Below are 21,550 nucleotides of genomic sequence, written 5' to 3'. Positions count from 1 at the left end.
CTGGCAATATATAGCAAATGATAATGATGTGCTATGCAGAAATCACAAGGCGGGGAAAAACCATGAAGCCAGCCAATGCCCCAAATAGCTCCGTCCTTGTTTCAGACATTGTGATATATCAAAATCTTTCATTTATATCCTGTCTTCCTTCTGTCCAACATGGTTCCACTCAGGCATTGATTGACCAGACCCAGAGCTGCTTAGTTGCAGCAAGATGGTGGCCTCATGTCCTCGTATTGTGTTATTAGACAGGCTAGAGATGGCAGAGTTTATGATACAGATAAAGTTGTATCGTTTCTATAATATTGTTCTGACTGGAAGGCCAAAAACCCCTCTTAATGTTGAGGGTACAGTCTGTTTTGTCTGTATCGTGTTGCTTTTCCTTGGTGTCGAGGGAGGGGGTGTCTTCAAGCACCGCCCGTTTTCCTCCTGTGAAACCGGTATTTTGTTCTGGGGAGGGATCAGATAACGTCATTTGACGTTTGGATCTCAGACGCAACCTCTCCCTTGCACTCATTTTCTTTGGGAAGCCAGGCTTCTTGCAGCAGCCGTTTTATGACTTGCCACCTCTTGCCACGGCAGACATTTTGTGGTATAGCCATGGCAGCTTCTCAAATTCTGAAATGTGCCCACAGGCTCAAAAAGTCTAGGAATTCCTGCATCTATTTCCCCCCCAATATATTGGTCCAAATGCATGTGTGTACACACACACACACACACACACACACACCGACGTCTGCTTCCTTTGTGCATGTGTGTTTTCTCCACTGTTTTTTGAGACCATTGCGAAGGATGCGTTTTGCTAATTGCTTTGTAAAATGCAACTGCCTTCCAATTAAAAAATGCTTCACGTGGCGCACAAAAGATGCAACGGGAACATGAAACTCGAAAAATTCATCAGTGTCTGCCTAAAACTTAGCCGGAGTCTGCTAGGGGGTGCAAATTACGTAGGCTTCCTGGCTGAGGTGTGTGTGTATACAAAGTAAACTGTCTAATGTAATAATTAGTCACAGCAAAACAGACACTTGTGCCATCGTTCACATATAACAAGCATATACTGCTCTGCAAAGCAGTTAAATCACTGTTGGGAGAAGCAAGTTGTACTCTGCCCTCGGGGCTCGACAGTATATTAGTTTCAGTAGGCCTAAGCTGACAGTGAATCAGAGGAGGATTTGGGAAACGAAGTTGCCCTCCCCCCCCCCCCCAAAAAAAAAAAAGCACCCCTCCTTTCCGCACTGTTTTGGGGTGGGCGCTGAGAACAGGGTCAAAAGTGTTTGCCTCTGCAAGGTGTAACGGGGGTGATATTGTTGCTGCTTTGAATGGAGTTCTGTTTACTGCAGAGTGGCACCTTTGTACAATTTTGGGCAGGAAACCAAATGTCCTGAATTGGGGGGGGGGGGGCGTTCCATGTGTCTGCACCTCCTTCGAAGTAAAAGTAGGCACCTTTAAGCAAGATTCATTAAAACTGTAAGTAGCACCTTGTTTGGCTCAGGTATCTCTGCATTAGGAAAAGTCTGTATCCGTTGAATTTTAGCCTGCAGTGTCATCAACAGAGGAATTCTGGGAAGGGGCAAAGGGGCAGCCTTATGTCCATTTGCCTTGATGTCTCTCACAGTCCCTTCCCTTTTCTTTCAGCTGCTGAAAAGATGCTTTCTGGCTTTTCCTTCTTTGTCTTCTTGAGCTCCCCACCCCCCCCACTTCCCCGCTTTTTTTTTTTTGGTTGACTGCTTACCGAGATTTCTAATTACTGCAGCGATAGTTCTTTTTTAAATTATTTTTAGCCTCTTCTTGTGCCTCCTTGTTCGGCGCCCGTCTTTCAGGTGAGCTCGTGGATCCTGACAAAATCAGGATGCAAATGGCACGTCTCCTGTCAGAACGCAGCATCTGTCATGGATCAGCACACTCTGGCGGAACATACCTCCGAGAAGGGCATTTCATGAGGGGGGTGTGTGTGTGTGTTGGCTTTACCTTTTGGACATGCGCTGAACAGGGAGGCAAGGTTGATAGCAGGTCTAGAACTTTCCGCTGCTTTCTTCCGGCTCTTTCTTGGGCTGTCCCAGCGCAAGACACTCCTTGCTCCGGTCCCCCGAGAGCAGATGAAGCAAATAACCCCCAAAACTGCAGCCACAAATCTAGCCGTAGTCGCTTAACACTTCAGGCAGGATGAAGATGGGCAGGCACAGGCCTGCAAATACCACTGTTTGCGGTGGTGCGCGCATTACTTCAGCTTTGCAAATAAGTTCACCGGCGTTATTAGCCCAGGAAAACTTTTGCTAGCCTTCCCTGCCTCTGCGCTAGCGGTTTCTGACACTGCGGGGGGGGGGATATTTCCCACTTAATAGAAGCTACCCTGCGTGGTTGCCTGGAAACGGTTCTGATTCGCCATAGGAGACCAGATGATTAGCTATTTACAAGCCTCCATTACAAATGTCCAGCTTTTTGTTTGCCTTGGCTAAATTGGTTCCCCAGGGGTTCTCCCAATTCTTTTGTCCTCCGTGGGTTCTTGCTGCTGCTGCTGCTGAGCTTTTTCAAAGGGGAAGGAGCACCCCCAGCATTGGTCTCAGTACCATTTTGGGGGTGCTGGCTTCAGGAACACACCAGGAGCTGATACGCTTCTAACACACCTGTAATTTAGGCATTACAGTTTGAACCAAGGTGTAAAATCACCCTTGTTTAAATTGATTTTTAAAATACACGTACAAGTTCCTCCATAGCAAAGGGTGTTACATGGATTTCTGGGTGCCCAGGGTTCTTTGCATAAATACAGAATTGGGAACCTGGTCATTTTGTGATACTCCTTCTTTGTTTTAACGCAGGGAAGCCAGTCCTTTAAAAGCCCACCATTTACCGTGTCACATGTGTAGTTTGTCATTGGTGCTTGGCGCTTTCTGAGGGCCTGAATTGGCTCTGAATCATGGACTGTGCGAACAGCTGATTTGCACAACTGTTCTTGGGGACCGTGTCGTTTCTGAGCATTTTGTGTTCGAATGCTTCCTTGCAAAAATAATGCCTGCCAAAAGGCAAGCTAGCTTAAGCTAGAAGACACTTTGTTCCTGACATTTGGTTTTCTTGGGGGATTTCCCCCCTCATCTGGGGGAACATTTAGCCTTGCAGTCCCCCACTTTGCAGTCTGAACTGATATAGTCCAGGAACAGTTTTACGGCAAGATCTGCTTTCTGCACAAAACAGGTCTGAGTGGTGCCTTGGCATGAGATGGAAACCATCCATCTTCCAGTGCGATCCTTGAGCTTTGATCAGGCTCCAGTCTGCTTCCCACCCTTCTGGAGCAGCTGTTCCATCACAGCCCCATCTCTGTTCCAGGGGGGTAGCACTTGGATTCCTAAAATCCCGGGATGCGGCGTAACCTCCTTGCAAGACCAAACTGGAAAACTAATTGCTGTCTCACCAAGAGGGTGCTGAAGGGCGATGGGGTGGGAGTGGGAGATGGCAAAAAGGCGGCCCATATAGCATTGCCACCTGCGTTGGCAGCACATGGTTTTTTATTTTCTTTTTTGTTGCTCCAAAATTCCACTTCTACTTTGGTATCCTTACTTAGATTTGATAGTTCCATATTGCCACGGACCTGTACAAAAACAGTTTCGGCTAATCCAGTATTCTCATTTTGTTTATGCAGCACCATCAGTGTACACAGGACTTTTTAGTTTAGAGAATGCCCATAAAAGGAAAAGGTAAAGGGACCCCTGACCGTTAGGTCCAGCCGCGGACAACTCTGGGGTTGCGGCACTCATCTCGCTTTATTGGCCGAGGGAGCCGGTGTACAGCTTCCGGGTCCTGTGGCCAGCATGACTAAGCCGCTTCTGGCAAACCAGAGCAGTGCACGGAAACACCGTTTACCTTCCCACCAGAGTGGTACCTATTTATCTACTTGCACTTTGACGTGCTTTTGAACTGCTAGGTTGGCAGGAGCAGGGACCGAACAACAGGAGCTCACCCCGTCGTGGGGATTTGAACCACCGACCTTCTGATCGGCAAGTCCTATGCTCTGTGGTTTAACCCACAGCGCCACCCGCGGCCTAGAAATGCCCATAGAACTAAAGAATTGTAGAGCCATCTAGTTCAACCCCCTGCGATGCAGGAATCTCAGCTAAAGCACCCCTGACAGAACCTCTGACAGATGCCTCCAATATAGTCACCAAGTCCTGCTTTCCATCTGTTTTATGTCACCTTCTATATCTTCACAAGGCAGGTCAGGCTGAGAAGTGAGCAAAAACAATGAGAAGTGAGTTTAAAATGTGAAACTGCACATAACCAGCGCCTTTCCTTTTTGTTCATTAAGGTTCCCAAAATGTTTTCCCTTTGGGTTTTCATAGAATCATAGAATCCAATTCTATGGGACCCCGGGGGTCATCCAGTCCAACCCCCTGCAATGCAGGAACGTCAGCTACAGCATCCATGACAGATGGCCACCCAACCTCTGCTTAAAAACCTCCAAGGAAGGAGTGTCCACAACCTCCTTCGGGAGTCTTTCCCACTGTTGAACCGCTATTACTGTCAGAAGGTTCTTCCTGATGTTGAGTCGGAATCTCCTTTCTTGAATTCATTGATTCAGTTCCGAGCCTCTGGAAGAGGTTTATGGTTTACTTGGAAACATGGTCAATAATCACCGGCTAAAAACAAAGAAAGAAAAGCCTGCAAACAAAACTTTTGCACAAGAACAGGCAATGGAGGAAAGGAAGGACGACATAGAATCATAGTTGGAAGAGACCCCAATAATCATCTCGTCCAACCCTCTACACTGCAGAAATATTCCCTTACGGGGGACCAAACCTGCAACTTTGGCGTTATAATCAGAATACTCTAACCAGCTGAGCTATCCAGCTGATGGCACAAAAGAGCCCTGCTGGATCAGGCCAGCGGTTTTATCTGGTCCGGCATCCTGTTCTCACATTGGCCAGCCAGATGATTGTGGGGAGCGTACAAGGAGGACCTTGGAGGCACAACCCTCTCCCCTCCTGCCGTTTCCAGCAAGGGGTATTTAGCGCAAGCACACTGCCTCCCAGCAGCGGACAGTGACGTGTGGCAGATGTAGGCTAAGACACTAAAATGTAATCCAAAGTGTGCCGTAGTTTGGGGCGAGGGGTTGGGATGGAGGCTAAAACCAAGACCGTGGAAGAGGTGGGCTTTGAGGAGGACTCTGAAGAAAGTTGGCATCCCTTAAGTGTGTGTGTGTGTGTGTGTGTGTGTGTGTGTGTGTAACCTCTGCAGACTGCAACTCCCATTGTCTCTGACCATGTTTGCTGGTGCTGTTGGGTGTCCAAAAACTTTTAGTTTCCCACCCCTGGCTTAGGTGATCTGGAAGGGAGTCCCAGGCAAGAGAGAGAGAGGGAGAGACGGGAACCATTTCTAGATTCAAGACAAGATTCAGCATTCTGGCGCACTGTGGGGAGTGTTTTGGACGTCCATGTGCTGCATTCCACGGCACTTGTTTTCAGGGCAAAGCATGGGTGGTATGCAAACCACTTCCAGCACGCGCAAGTTTCCTTTCAATAAACGCGGAAGCCCATCAATCATGCCTTTTGATGGGAGATAGATCACTCGGTTGACAGGCCATAAATTCCTCACTTTTGAGAGCGGCGTGACGGTTTCCTGGCACGGCGCATATCTGGCCTCCCCTCCACAAGGCAGAGATGGTATCTCGGTGGCGGAGCGCATGTGCTTTTTGGGGTTTGCTCCCGCCCACTCTTCGTTGGGACTGCACGTGTCCAACCTGTTCTGTAAGGACCAGGAACAAAACACCCGCCACCATGTCCTCCTTTGTTTATCGTGGCTTGTTTGTTTTGTAAGGCAGGAGTTACTTTAAATCTCGACAAGTGAAAAATTTGTGCAAGCCTTTGCTTGTAGCAAGGGCGGGAAACCGGCGGTTCTCCAGATGTTGTTGGACTACAATTCCCATCATCTGCAGCTAGCCACAGGGGTCAGGGATGATGGGAGATGTGATTCTGTGTTTTGGGTGTGATTCAGAAAAAAACTGGGCTGGTAGTACTATGAGTATTCCCGAAAACAGCCACCAGTTAGATGGTGTTTTCTGACTGTATCTCTTTCTCTCTTTCTCTTTCTCAAATGTGCAAAAGTAATAAAATAATGCTAACTGCTACTCTGTGGGCCTTGGGGAGAAGGTAATTAGGATAGGAGCTGCATAAAGTCATAATGTCTAGCTTTGACTCTTGCATTGTGAGCAGGAAGGTCCCAGCCACTTTGGGTGACTGCGATGGAGAAGTTTTGTTCCACAGAAGGGTGCCAAGGGTGCAGCGACGACAAACAAATTTGTCCATTTCACTTCCCATCTAGTTCTCATTATTTCCAGCCTCAAGTTTGCCCCGTTTCTGCATCAGGTTGCGATTTCATTTTTTAAGCGAAAAGTCCTTGAGAAAACTCAACGGTAGTTTAGCACACTTTACTGCTCATCTACTCATTTCCAAGGCAGTTTTGCCTCGTACACACATTTTTTTTTGCAAGCAATTTCCCCTACTATAACACTTTTCTGTAGGTTGACAAAAAACAACAACAACCATGTGCGCTTTTATACGTGCATGTTCCCCTAATGCGTGTACGCATTTTGTATACGTTTTCAGGGCTGAAGAACTGCCTTGCAAAATTCAGAGAAATGGCAGGTTTTGAAGGGCAGCTGTGTCTCAGTTTGCACATTGTTTCAGGAAGTCCAAACTAGGGAGATTTGAGTCAAAATGTGAACCGAACCGAACTAACTGTGCCCTACAGGGTAATCCCTTGTGGCTGGTTTTCTCGAGTCATTGCCCGGTCTCTCATGAGACCTCTTTATAAGGACAGGTACTCAAAACCTTTTTAATAAAACAACCAGTCGTGAACTGGGGTCTATTTTTGTGATGTGTGCTTGCTATGCTGCTGGAACTCAGCTGTGTTATAAACTCTTGCGGCCGCACAACTGTTTTTGCCACGCATCTGATTTTGCCCCAGATCCTTCCTCTCTCTCTCTCTCTCTCTCAGCTGATGTTATCAACCTGCTAGTGTTTGGTCCCACATGTCAAATGCCCATCTTTCTCTTGTCGTGGATGCCAGCAAGCTGCAGAACGGCTACTCAGGGTCAACCATCTTTGGTTACGGCCCCGACAAATATCCCAAATGCGCTGTTGTTCATTCTCTCTCTCTCTCTGTCTCTCTGTTCACCCCCAAGGCTGAGGCTGGGACTTGGGAGGCTCTTTGGGGAATGCTGACAGGGAGGTTTTGGCTGTTAATCTGCTGCTGGAATGTTGGCCAGACGGTCAAATTCTTCCCCCCCCCCTATTTTTTGAAACGGCACGAGTGAGCGGCGCATGAGAAGCTGCCTCCCTGCTCTTCTCTTGCTGGATAAACCTGCTTCAGCCTTCGCCGCCCTAGTCACGGGGAAAGCACTCCTTCTACCAGCGCTGTGGTTAATACATGCCAGCACTGCCAAAGTCTGATAGAGGTGTGGGGGGGGGGGAGAGAGAGAGAGAGCTTTTCCTGCCTCTACTGCCAGGTCTGCGCAGAAGTGAGGAATGGGAGAGGTCAAAAGGGTGGAGGAAGGGCAGTCATTAGGGTAGACCAAGCGTGTAACACCAGGGAAATCTCCTTCCTGAAGGCAAAACAGCCCTAAAGTTCAACCGTAACAAGGACCCTTCTTGTCCTGCAATCTTCCCACATCCCATTCCATCCCAGGGTTAAGTTTTCTCTTTTTAAAAAAATAAGAAATGATCTCTAGGGGCTTGTGTTATGTGTAGGTTTCTGGTGCTCTTGTTTCTTCCTCTCCTCCTTCAAGTGACAGGGCTTAGCTCTGGAACCGGTCAAAGGCAGCAATGCCATGTCCCAGAGCATGCACAAAGTGCTATCCGCTGGGCCAACACAGGCAGCATCCCCGTAACTGGGCTGCAGGTGAAAAGTCATTCTGTGGGAGACCCAGTTCGCGGTAATCTATCTGCTGCCTCGTTTTTCTGTGCCAGGCTAGGGGGTGTGCCAAGCTGAAGGTCCTCTTTGCTGTTTTCCAGAAGTGGAATGGTCTCTTTTGGTGTAATTTGACACATGTGTTGCTGTAACACGTTTTATTTTATTTGTATTTGTTTTTTATTTGCCCTGCCTCCATAGATCTCGGGGCTGTTTACTGCATAAAAACACAAAATACATAATAAGTGCAAGAACGAAAACAAACCAATAACCCAATGATGTTAATGAGAGTTTTCGGTCTATTGCTGATCTTAATCTTTTGAATGGTTCTTTTAAACTGTTTTTTGCCCATAATTTAATTGTGTAACTCCTTGGGTAAAACCTGCTTGTGGTTTTTATTTTTTTACTTTTACAATCAAGCAGTATAGAAATAAAACTAATAACTTTGTGCAACAGTGACCTCCAAGTTGTGTGTTTCTCTCTCTCTCTCCCACCCTCTAGAAACTCTGATGGATACGAAGTGGGTGACGTCTGAGCTGGCGTGGACGGCTCATCCCGAGACTGGGGTAAGATGTTCCATTCTCCAAAGGGGCTGGGTTGGAACCAGACGTGGGCAAAATTAAGAGCCACACTGCTTTTGTCTGCCTTTGCTTTCCTGTGCGTCTCCGCAACTTAGGTTTAGCTTAATCAATAGAGCGTGAGACTCTTGATCTCATGGTCGTGGGTTCGAATCCCGCACTGGGCAAAATATCCCTGCATTGCAGGGGATTGGACTAAATGACCCTCGTAGTCCCTTCCTACTCTACAATTCTGTGATTCGTGGATTCACCTGCTACTCCCAAATATTGCTTCAGCCACCCATGTGAATTCCTAGCAGTTGCAATGAGGTTAGCCCAAGAAGGCCACTTAGACCTATAAAAACCATGGAAATCAATCATTTGCAGAATTTGCCTTTTGAGCATTATGCACCAGGGCAGTGCTCATTCACATCAAACCATAGTTAAACAATAACTATGGCTTAACTTGACATGTGAGCGCATACTTCTTTTTTAAAAAAACCATAAAATGTCATAAGAACTTCTGCTTCAGTCTTACTATAACTCAGATGATTTTTTTAAAGCAAAGTTATTAAAAAAAAACATTTCCTAGAATCATATAATTTTAGAGTTGGAAGGGGCCCCGGGGGGTCATCTAGTCCAACCCCCTGCAATGCCAGAATTTGCAGGCAGAGGTTTGTGTAGCAGTGACTGGTAAAGGAGGAAGTGGGATAAGTAAGGGGGAGTAGGTTGTGTGTGGGGATGAGCTGTGTCTAGAGCCTGTGAAGGGAAAAGACAGAGGTCACCATAGCAGGGAACCAAAAGATTGATTCTTTGGGGAACTGTAGTCATGTGTAGAATAATCATAGGTGATTTCTTAAAGTTTGTGCTCCCGCGTCATGTTAAAAACCATAGTTATTGTTTAACTATGGTGTAACGTGAATGAGCTGTGCCATAGTGCATTCTGCTTAAAAAAAGCTCTGCTTTGATCTTCCCCTGCTTGCTTCTGGAACAGCAAACCACAACAAACCACAGGTCTTTGCTCGTTGTGTCGTCTGAACCTGAGCTCATGGTTTGTTTTCCCCAAAGATGCCACAAGCAACAAGCCGAAGAACAAACCTTTGCTATAGCTCATGGTTTGTTTGGAAAGAAACAAACCATTAGCCCAGGTTCAAACCAGCACAGCAAGTCGAGTCGTGAGGCTTGTTGTTCCTGATGCAGCCAGGAGTGTGGTAAGAGTGAACCGGGGACATTTGAGTAGCGTTCTCCGGCACTCCGGCATGCTGTTGGTTCAGATTAAACTATAGTTACATTAAACCAAGCAGTAAAAAAAAAAAAGCCCTCTAATGATTCGATTTTTAAAGGGAGTCGGTTTTGTGCCATTAGCCTTGTCCTGCTTCTGCAGAAAATATTGGGTGCGTAGAATTATAAGAAGCCTTGGGGGAGTTTCAGAGACTGATATATGTCAGCTGTCATCATTCTGTCAAACTCTAGCGTGACCAAAGAGCAGGACCCAGAATAGGAATGTTCATAAGGAGCAGACTTAATGACTGCGGTCACCAGAGCCAAAGAGAGAGTTTAGCCACCTCGGTACACTCTTTTATTTTATCCTATATACAGTGGTACCTCGGTTTACGAACTTAATCCATTCCTGAAGTCCGTTCTTATACCAAATCCATTCTTAAACCGAGGCGCGCTTTCCCTAATGAGGCCTCCCGCTGCCAGTGCCCTTCCACCATTCGGCTTCTGTTCATAGACCGAGGTAAAGTTCACAAACCGGAACACTACTTCCGGTTTTGCGGAGTTCATAAACCGAATAGTTTGTTAACAGGACTGTTCGTAAACCGATGTATCACTGGTTGGATGGTCTCTCCATTCAGTTATATGGGGCAAATTAAACTGCAGCCTCCCCCGTTGCACAGGCTGGCCTAGTCCCCTCTTCCAGGGATTCCCCTCTCGTGTATTTGCACATAAGTGTGTACACGCATGCCTGTGTGCAATGCAGTATATGCAGAGATGCACTGCGCCACCATCAGAGTATATACATCTGTAGTAGATGCAGATACGAGCACACACAGAACACTTGCCATAACCGGAAATTTGCTAGCAAATAATAGAACGGCAACAAAAATGGGCGACCTTGGTTTGCTCCTTTCCTCATAACATCCAAACGTGTCCTGGGGCCTCTGACCTCCTGTTTGTTCACCAACCAATATTGCTGAATGGTGCTGCTCATTAATAGCATCATTGACTTCATGACCACAACAAAAGCCTGTTGCAAGTTGTTGCAGGCAGACGTTGCGTGACTTCATCTCTTCCCACGGCTTTCCCTTTTGTTTCTGCGCTTTCGTGGGGTTTTCGCTACGACCCATGAGAACTAGAAACTTGATCCCTCCCCCCAATATATCATCCCCCCACTCCCCCAAGCAATGAAAGCTGTGCATTCGGGGGTGAGAGGGTGAGGAATGTTCTTCTCTCCAGGCAAGTTTTCAGCAAATCTTCCTCACCCTCCAGCTTCCCCGCCAATTGCATTATGGGGCCGGGGTTTGGGAGCCAGGGATGAGAGCTATTCCAGGCCAAGGTTTGCATTTCCTCCTGGAACATTTTCCGTGGGCTGCATGTCAGTGTTGGGTGTGGCCAGAGGCAAAACTGGGTGAATCAGTGAATTGGGACTCTCTACGGTCAGCTACATTCCAGCCGTGCAAAACCAGATTTTTATATTCTAGTACGAAAACGGCACAGATCAACTGCCTAGAGTTAACTGCCTTCACATAACTTCCAGTGTGAGAGCCAGTGTGGTGTAGTGGTTAAGAGTGGTAGACTCATAATCTGGTGAACTGGGTTCGCGTCTCTGCTCCTCCACATGCAGCTGCTGGGTGAGCTTGGGCCAGTCACACTTCTCTGAAATCTCTCAGCCCCACTCACCTCACAGAGTGTTTGTTGTGGGGGAGGAATGGAAAGGAGAATGTTAGCCACTTTGAGACTCCTTCGGGTAGTGATAAAGCAGGATATCAAATCCAAACTCTTCTTCTTCTTCCAGTTCGGGCTTTGAGATGGAGCTAAGATTGCTAACGGATGATGCCCATGCAGATTTGTTTTTTTAATTTCACCTGCCTTCTCTCCAAGGCTTGTGTGCTCCTGCCTCTGCAGCTAATCCCACGTGCAAAGGGTATTAGTGCCAATTTAACAGGAGAGAGGGGCCTTAGCTCTGCAGTGGGGAGCAGAATTTTGCAAGTAGCACATCCCAGGTTCACTCCTGGCATCTGCGCTCTGAGGATGTTGCACTTGACGGGCTGGGAAAAGGCTTAAGCTTGGGAGACTTTGGGGTGTGTCTCTGCCAAAGAAGGCAACCCAGGACTGAAACCAGCTGCCAGTGGGGGCAAAGGGCTCTGTGCCCTGTTGTCAAGTGGGCTTGTGGGCTTCCCAGAGGCAACTGGTTGGCCACAGTGGGATTTAGGAACACAGGGGGGGCTGCCTTTCATTGAGTCAGATCATTGGTCTAGCTCAGTCTATTCTGATCAGCAGTGGCTCTCCAGGAATTTTGGGTGGAGGTCTTTCCTTGCCATACCTGGAGATGCCAGGGACTGAGCAGGGGACCTCCCACATTCAAATCAAATACCCTACCACTGAGCTACAGTCCTTCCCCATGATTTATGGCAGCAGCCTTTATGTCCTTGCATCCAAACTTTTCAGTAGCAAACAGCTTACGTTTGGAAGAGTCTCAGTGATATGCCTGGGTGTCCTGGTTTGCTTTGCCCTTCTTAGAGTGGCTTGAATTTTTCAATTTTTATTTTCAAAAATGAGGGGTACTAAAAAGTTGAAGCATGACTCAGGAAATCAAATAGCATTTTTGGCTAAATTATTATGATTTCGCTTTGCTTGATAGTTAGAATGTGTGTGAAATTGGACAGAAGTCATTAAAACTGCCAATACTTGCAGTTATATTATATATTACTATTATTAGTATTTATAATTACTATTATTTAGCATTACCTGACAGTTTCATAAGGTCAAATTAAAATGCTCCGGCTTTAAGCTACGGGACAAGGATAACTGTGACTTTAAGGATGAATGGGAACCTTTCACAAAGTATTTGAAGACGCAACAAAGCAAACTGGACTCCTTGGCAGGTTTTGAATAAACATCCACATTTATTTTTTTTACTGATAATAATTAGCTAAACAGTTGGAGGATTTATACAACTCTGTAACATACAGAAAATAGCATTATTGGAGAAACCAAAGACTGGAACTGAGGGAAGTCGGGGGGTGGGGTGGGGGGATGGGTTTTGTGGGGGGAGGGGGGAGGAAAAATGGGGGGGGGGAATAGGATATGTTTTTGGAAAATATGTTTTGTTATAACTTTGAATAAAAAAATAAAAATGCTCTGGTTTTCCAAAAGCGGTTAAACTTCTTAATCAGATGTAGACTTGCCAAGCCAAAAGTTATCCAATCACAAAAATAACGGCAGATTTGAATTCCTCACATCCAAAAAACACTTTTTCTAGGAGAAAAAAATTGCAAAAAAGTAAGTTTCTCCTCCCCCCCCAAACGACACGCCCTACTTAGCCATGCCTCCCCTTTCTCTCATTAAAAATAAAGAAATAATAATGGACCGGTGTCATTTAATTTTGTGCAGTGGGAAGAAGTCAGTGGCTACGATGAGGCCATGAACCCCATCCGGACGTATCAGGTGTGCAACGTGCAAGAAATGAACCAGAATAACTGGCTGCGCACCCAGTTCATTGAGCGCCACGACGTCCAGCGCGTCTACGTGGAGCTGAAATTCACGGTGCGCGACTGCAACAGCATCCCCAACATCCCCGGCTCTTGCAAAGAGACCTTCAACCTTTTCTACTACGAGTCGGACACAGACTCTGCCTCTGCCTCCAGCCCCTTCTGGATGGAAAACCCTTACGTCAAAGTGGATACAATTGCCCCCGATGAGAGTTTCTCGAAGCTGGAATCCGGCCGGATGAACACCAAAGTCCGCAGCTTCGGGCCCCTTTCCAAGAATGGCTTCTACTTGGCTTTCCAGGACCTGGGAGCTTGCATGTCGCTCATCTCCGTCCGTGCCTTCTACAAAAAGTGCTCCAGCACCATTGCTGGCTTTGCCGTTTTCCCCGAGACCTTGACTGGAGCGGAGCCGACCTCCTTGGTCATTGCTCCGGGCACCTGCATCCCCAATGCGGTGGAAGTGTCCGTGCCCTTGAAACTCTACTGTAATGGCGACGGGGAGTGGATGGTACCCGTGGGAGCTTGCACCTGTGCTGCTGGGTATGAACCGGCTATGAAGGAGACTCAGTGCCTAGGTAAGTGGTGGCCTCCCTCCTGGCGTTCCTTGGTTGCGTGTGTTGAGACTGTTGCTTTAGTTCCTGGCCGGTTTGCCCAATGTATGCTGCTGGTGTAGACATTTTGGCACTACTCTTAACTCTCTCTTTCCCGCCGCCTCCATCCCCAAGGGTCAAAAAATTAATTAGATTATGATTTCCGCCAGCTAAACCAGATGTCTCACCTGACTCATGGTAGGGCCGGCTCATTGATAATGGTGTACACCATCAAGTCAGTCTTAGCTTTTGTCTTTGTATACAACACTGTGCAAGGAACTTGAGGCTGCAGAACTGGCAGCCGCCAACAATGGTCAAGAGTGGGGCAAAGGCAGCATGTCATGGACTGGTTGGAAGGCAGCAGAGGCAAGAACCTTTTAAGGTCTCTAGAGTCCGTACTGTTTTTCAGGGCTTTATATGATCAAAAGCAGCACCTTGTCCTCCGCTCTGGAACGATGCCACCATCCCAGGTTCCTGCTCTCTCTTTATGCAACTGACAGCTCACAAATGCCAGAAGTGTGCACACACACCACTCTCCTTTGAGCCTGACCTCCCGACATCTTAGCTTTAAAATTAAAAGGTCTCTGTTTCTGGGTCAGAGCCTGGGCACATTAAAGCCTCTGAGGTTTATACTGGCCTCGTCTCGCTAATACCTTCTGCCATGGCGAATGTCTGGTGGGTGTTTGAAAGTCTAGCAGGTAGCCAGAGATGCTATAGGAAGCAGCTTATCTCTGCTTTCTTCCTTAGCACTCTTTCCCCCAATTCCTCTGGTCATAGAGTGCTTATTTCAGTGTCTGGGGGTTATCTCCCGAAGTGTAAATCCAATTGACTCTGAATCAAACAAAGCCTTGTGGTATTGTCACTGCGAGGCGGTGCTGGGATATTGAGGAGCAGCCATCCGTGGCTTGGAGGGGTAGCCAGAGAAGCAAAAGAGTGAGCACTGCCTGCTCCCAGCTTCGAGGCTGCGAACCTGGAATCGTAGAACCGTAGAGTTTGAAAAGGGACCCCAGGGGTCATCTAGTCCAGCCCACTGCATTGAAGGAGTCACAGCTAAAGAATCCCTGACAGATGGCCACCCGACCTCTGTTTAGAAATCTCCAAGGAAGGAGAGCCCACCAGTTTCTCAGGTAGACTCGCTCTCAGGAAGTTCTTCCTCGCGTTTAGTCGGAATCTCCTTTCTTGTAAAACCTGTTCTTTTGAAAAACATGTCTGTAAAACATGGCACCCGCACTAGGACATTGACTCATGCTCTGATGTGTGTGTGTGTGTTTTAGTGCTTTTGTAGGGAATGCAAAGTATATCATCACGTTAACACTTAATCACAGCTGCAAAAGATCTGGGAACTTGGAGGGCAGGGAAAATGGGGGAAAGGGGGGGGGGAGAGAGAGAGAGAGAGAGAGAGAGAGAGAGAGAGAGAGAGGTCTCTCCTATTGTGCTGCTCCTTGGCTCAGGCTGCCAGAGTGTGAATTCTGCCTGCTCTGGAGCCCAGCCAACAATGAAGACACCTTTCTTTGAGAAGTCCCTGAGTCCATCTGAGCGTTTGCCTCAAATTGCTCTGAATTTTTGAACAAGCCGCCTGAGCTGTATGTACCTGCTCTAGAGCTCAGGTGACCACCGCAAAAGGGAAGATCAGTAGGAATCTGCCTTATACTGGCTAGCTCCTGACTGCAGACACTGACTGGCAGCAGCTGTTCAGGATTTCAGGCGTATGACTTTCCCAGCAGGTTCCCAGAGATGCTGGGAAGTGATCCTGGGACCTCCTGCAGACAAACCAAAAACTCCCTGACCTTCTCAAAGGGAGGGAGAAGGCTGTCATGCCCAGGAAAGGTCAGCAATGGGCCAGGAGCAATTGCCCCTGGATTTGTAGAGCATAGCATGCCCTTTGGCAGTAGCAAACTTTTAAGCCACAGCCAGTCTCTTTCTGATTCTTTTGGTGGTTGGGAAGGAGAACTAATTCTCCTGTGCGCTATGTTTTGTTTCAGTCCATTAACTCTCCACTCCCACTTAATCACCTTTAGGGTAATTTTTGGAACAGTAGATGATTACTATTTTGCTTCCGCGAATGGGAAACGGAGGCTGGTTCTGTGTAGTGTCCAAGGCAGCCAAGGGGACTTGTCGTTGACGTGAGAATTAGGCTTAAGCCACTCACAACCTCAGAGGGCTGTTGTTGGGAATCAAATGAGGAGCTGAACAGGGAGAATCGTGTCTGCTGCCTTGAGCTATTCGGAGAAAAGGGTGGGATAAAAAAATGCAACAAATGAATTGATCCTGAAAGGCCCCTGAAAGAGCAGTAGAGTTTAGGCTGCGATCCCACACTCACGTGCCAGAGAGTAAGCTCCATTCAAGTCAATTGGACTTTCTTCTGAGTAGACAGGCATCAGATTGCACTCTTAATTGTTCTCCTTCCCCCTGCAAAAACAAAACCAAACAAGAAAACCCAACCAGGTATTTTATGTCTGTTCTTAACTTGCTGTGACTCCTCCAAGCCTTCAGGAGTGAGCAAACTGGGACTCCTAAATCAATCAGTCAAGAGAACCTGCGTAGGCAAGGGGAGGAGAATCAGGGTGCCTGCAGGGGAGACTGCAGCGACAACAAGAACTGTTGAATATTTGGCACTGGTGGCTGCCAAGATTTACCTCTGGAGGGTTATTCTCAGGGAGAGAGCTTCTGCAAAACCTGAGCTTAGTGGGGTGTGATCCCGCAGGGTCATGTCACGTGTAGAGGAGGAGGAGAACCTCAAGCTCAGGGGCCAGACCTCTCTGTTAGGCCCTTGGAACTCTGCTTAGGCCACATACCCGCCCCAGCCACATCCTCTTTCTCCAGGCCACTCTCCTTACCAGCCTTTGCTCCGTAGCTTAATCTCAGGGTTGTGGGTTCGAGCCCCATGTTGGCTGAAAGAGACCCGCATTTCAGGGGGTTGGACTAGATGATCCTTGCGGTCCCTTTCAACTCTACAATTCTTTGATTCTAAGATTCACAACCTCCTTGGGTGTTCTTGCCTGGCTGGAATGTGTCTTTGGACTCTAATAGTGACTCGTTTGCCTGATGTTGGGCGTGTGATTTGTGTGTGTGGAAACCAGCCCACTTGAAGGTAATGGCTTTCTTTTCTGTTTGCCCTCCAGAATCTGGTATACATAGGTTTGCTGCATCTGTGTATGGAGGTTCAGTTTAGCTGTCATGGCCGATAGACGAATTCCCCATGCAGATGCTGTTGTTTGTTCTCCCTCTTTTGGGAATGAATTCCATAAGCGGACCATGTGTTCATCCTCCTAAGTGATTCCACCCCCACCTCCCGTTAGATTTGATACTGTTCGTACAAAACACAGATGGGCAATCTGTGGCCCATGTATCTTGCAGCCATAATGTCATGCAGGTGGCAAGTAAGGTGGGAAATGGGGTGCGAGGCAAGGGGATGGTGGGGTAAGGGTGTCCTCACCCACTTCAGACTCCATCCCTGCTTGCTGCTGGTATGGGACTCCTAACATATATTATTAATCCCAAGGTAATGTGGACCTTTGGCAGGGAAAGGGTTACCCACCCTTGGTGTAAAATGTGTGAATATTTGAAACTACAAAGTAAGTTGCTGGTCATGAGATGGGTAAAAGCACCATAATACTAATTGCTGTGATGTTATTTTTTTACTGGTGAGTAAAAATCTGGCTAGGGACGCAGGTGGCGCTGTGGGTTAAACCACAGAAGCCTAGGACTTGCCGATCAGAAGGTCGGCGGTTCGAATCCCCACGACGGGGTGAGCTCCCATTGCTTGGTCCCTGCTCCTGCCAACCTAGCAGTTCGAAAGCACATCAAAGTGCAAGTAGATAAATAGGTACCGCTCTGGCGGGAAGGTAAACTGCGTTTCCGTGCACTGCTCTGGTTCACCAGAAGCAGCTTATGCTGGCCACATGACCTGGAAGCTGTACGCCGGCTCCCTCGGCCAGTAAAGTGAAATGAGCGCCGCAACACCAGAGTCGGTCACGATTGGACCTAATGGTCAGGGGTCCCTTTACCTTTACCTAAAAATTTGGCTGGTTTGGTGGCACCACCCACAGCTCTGTACTGGGTCTTAACGTTTTTGTCTGATTTATCAAAATAGGCCAAGCTATCTTCCCTATGGTTTGTCTGACCTTTCCTCCTGTTTTCTACCTCCCTGTATCTTAGGGGTCTCCTGGCCCTGCCCCAGGCAGATATTACCAACCATACCAGTATTTCTAAGTTCGGGTCCATGCGTTCTGCCATCTTGCCTTGCTGTGTTCAGCCATTTTGTCGGACAAGGCAAGAAATGATTCAGCAGCAAGCTCTCAGCCCCTTTTGGACGCCTGCTAAAGTTTTGACAGGTGTAGACTTTGCTACGATATCCAGTTCATCATCTAGGCAGGTTCTTGGCGCAGATCCAGTACAAATCTTCATTTGCTACTTTGTGCGCTGGGTAATTTAACAGAAAAGGAAAAAAAGAGAGAGATGCGTGTACATGTGTGTGTCTTCTTGTGCCTTTAAAGCTGGAGATCTTCCATATGAAGGTTTCATGTCCGTAAATGGAAACAGATTTTAAGGATTTGCAGCGCCTTGAAGTTTGCCAGATTTCCTGTAAGTTGTGATGGGACTTTGAAAATGTTCACATATTCCTTGGGCAAATATGAAATAGACCTGACTCTCCACTCACGCTTCCTTCCCACTCTCTTTTAAGAGAGGGATTCGGGAATCTTCTGCTTATATGCAGTCCCGAAAAATCCTCCCATAAAAGGCTTGCGTGTGAAATCATAATTCGCAAGCCTAATGTTCACTCCTGGGGGAGAGGATACCAGAGGTCTTCTTAGCCGCACACTGTAAAATATCAGTGGTTTTTAATTCAGCCTTGCGAAGAATAAATCGCACAGCCCTACTGGGAGTGGGGGTGGAGAGGAGTACTACCCCAGATAGTTAACTTTGCCATTCATTATTATAAAAGAGATTCCTCCAACAGGATCAGTTCACTGTACATTGCAATCCTGTCTTCTTTACAACAGCCCTGTAAGGTAGGCTGAGAGAGAGCATTGTCCGGTGTAGTACCCTTAACTCCAAATAGACCACCCCTGTGGTCCTCCAGGTGGTGGACTTGCAACTTCCATTAGCCCTGACCCCTGCAGTCTGGCTGGGGATGGTGTGAGTTGGAGGTCAATAGCATGGGGAGGGCCACCAACCCCACCCCTTCGTTTGCCTCTGCAAGTATGCAGGGAGAGCAAATTACCGTGGATGCTCGGGTTGCGAACGTGATCCGTGTGGGATGCACTTTTGCAACCCGCATCGTTCACACGTTTGCAATTGCGCACGCGGGGGTTGTGATTCGGCGCTTCTGCGCATGTGCAAAGTGTGATTTAGCGCTTCTGCCCATGCGCGACCGCCGAAACCCGGAAGTAACCCGTTCTGGTACTTCCAGGTTTCGGCAGTCCATAACCCAAAAAAAATGCAACCTGAAGCCGCTGTAACCCGAGGTATGACTGTATTCCTGTGCACAAAATCTGTCTTGCCTGGCAATCGGGAGGCAGTTCTCTCTAGCCAGATGCAGCCAGGTAGTTGGCCGCTGACAAGCCTCTCCTTAAATAGCACTGAAGTCAGGGGACAGGAGAAGATGCAGAAGCGTTGTGTGGTTAAGAATGAAATACCCCAGGCTATGATACTGTGGAGTCGCAGGTTTCAGTTGCCACATCTGAGCAAACGGTGTGTGCATAGCATGCTTCCTGGAGTCAGCAGCTTTGGTTTTTTTCTGCCCACAGAAAAGCTATCAGCGATAGAACGTTAATAAACACTGCAGCTTCTGTCAAGTAAGTTAAAACGCCAGCTTGGCTTGGAAAGCCTTCCGACTGGTTCTCGGAAAAGAGGGGTTGTTGATCTGTTAGCAGAAAGCGGGGTGGGCAGGGAAGCACATTGGAAGGGAGAGGGGGCCTGAGGGGCAAGGCACCCAGAAGCAGAGGGGCTGAAGGGAGAATGGCAGGCTGTCTTTAAAACTGGGTGCTGAGCCTGGGAGACGGAGAGGCTCGGGAAGCAGAAAGTGGGTGAAATGGGATTTGGAGTGTCCTGCCCATTTGTTCCCATTCTCTGCTTCCGGTTCTTCAGACAGTTGCTGATCCTGAGTCCCAGGACTGCTGAGCTTTCTGGGGAGTCTCTGGGGGAGTAATGTGTGTGCATAGCACCCGGAACTGTCGAGTCCTGGGTTCAAACCCTTTTGGGTGGCTTCGAAAGAGGATCAGACAAATTCTCATGGGACAGATCAGGCGATCGGTGGCTACGATCCATAGTGTCTGTATTCTGCCACCACTGTTGGAGGCAGAATGCTTATGAGTACCAGTTAAAATCATAGATTGTAGAGTTGGAAGGGATCACGAGCGCCATCTAGTCCAACCCCCTTTCCTCCCCACCCATGGAACGCCTCTCTGGCCTTGTTCAGAAGGCTATCTTTGCAAGAAAGGAGCCACCTCTGATACTCTGTGCCCCACAATGTTCTGCATTGGAGAGGCACGACCCTGGCTGCTTCCCATAGAGAATTCTGACAACTTTTACTTCGCTTATTGTTAAACTGTGGCAGTTAAGCTGGTTGTGAGGGTTTGATCTGCTGCAGCTTCCAAGGTGTGAGACTTGGGAAACCCATGGCTTTCCAAATGTTGCTGACGCGCAACTTGCATCATGCCCAGCAAACGTGGCCAGGGCAGAGAGGAGTTGCAATTCAGCAAATCTGGACGGCCAGAGGTTCCCCATGCCTCATACACATACTAGTTTCAAACTTCCGTTTCTGCGTTGAAATGAATTGCCTGTTATTACTTTACACGTTACACAGACACTCAAGAACCCAGGTTTGCCACCAAGTGCACGCTCCACAGCGAACAGCAACCAATCGGCTGTATCAGGGACTTTTATGCTTGGACCAGTAACTTTAGGCTGAGGCTGCAGCCTAGCCAGGTGTGCTGTGGAAGATGCTGAAGAAGATGGCATTTTCATCCTAGACCCCTGTGATTTGCAGGGATTATGAAGGCTATGGACTGGCCCAGGCTTTGTTCCCAATCCTTGAGGGGAGGTTTATGGTTTTGGCCATTCTCCCTTCTCCCCTCCTCTCTCTCAGCCGGCAGTTCTGAGAGGGGTTGCTCTTTCCTCACAGTAAATAACAATAAAACTGAATTGCAGCTCAGATGGATTTACAGCAAGGTCTTCTCCACTCCTTTCTAAACTTCCTGGTCTTTTGAAGATCTCCCGCATCTCTTTCATCTTCCCTGATCCTGCATTCTGAGCTGTTAACAATATGTAACTGGAAATCCCACTCCCAAGAGGACAGAGGATTTTGCTCTCTGGTGCCCAATGGAGCCACCTGGGCATGGAGAGCTGGTGCTGACACCATTCAAGCCTCGTTTGCATTTATTTAATTAGCACACGGCTTTCCCTCTGGGACCCGGCTTGGTTCTTCAGGTGGGGGAACCAGAGAGACAGACCCTCAGAGGGGAGATGGAGGCGGCTGTCAGCACCTGCAGATAACTGTGGTCTGACATGTCCTGCAGGGTTGGGGACCGCTTTTGAGACCAGGGGCCGCATTCCGTCCTGGACAGGTTTCAGGAGGCCACATGCCAGAAATGTGTGGAATCTGAGGCATAAATGGGTGCAGCGACATGAATTTTACGTAGGCTAGTTTCTGTGCACTCTTCCATGGTCCTCTCTACCCTCCTGGCCTGGGTGCAGGCTCCCCAGGGCCAATTAAAGGCTTGGAGGGCCACACTCAGTCTCTCAGCTGAAGTTCCCTAGCGTTGCTTGAATCCATCAATCCATAAAACCT

At 47.9% G+C, this 21,550-nt stretch overlaps 1 protein-coding gene across 3 annotated transcripts in view; it reads left to right on the top strand.

The window, feature by feature from the left end:
* EPHB3 (EPH receptor B3) overlaps positions 1–21,550 on the top strand; it is an 86,250-nt gene that overhangs the window by 27,724 nt on the left and 36,976 nt on the right. For all 3 annotated transcript variants that reach the window (XM_081007823.1, XM_081007822.1, XM_081007824.1), the window contains exons 2-3: positions 8,398–8,462; positions 13,071–13,743. In XM_081007823.1, coding sequence (XP_080863949.1) covers positions 8,398–8,462; positions 13,071–13,743 — 738 coding nt within the window. The remainder of the gene's footprint in view (positions 1–8,397; positions 8,463–13,070; positions 13,744–21,550) is intronic.

This window comes from Podarcis pityusensis, assembly GCF_964106645.2.
Source record: "Podarcis pityusensis genome assembly, chromosome: 5".
Classification (NCBI taxonomy): Eukaryota; Metazoa; Chordata; class Lepidosauria; order Squamata; family Lacertidae; genus Podarcis; species Podarcis pityusensis.
The sequence above is the reverse complement of the archived record's forward strand: the minus strand, read 5'-3'. Positions and strand labels throughout refer to the sequence as shown.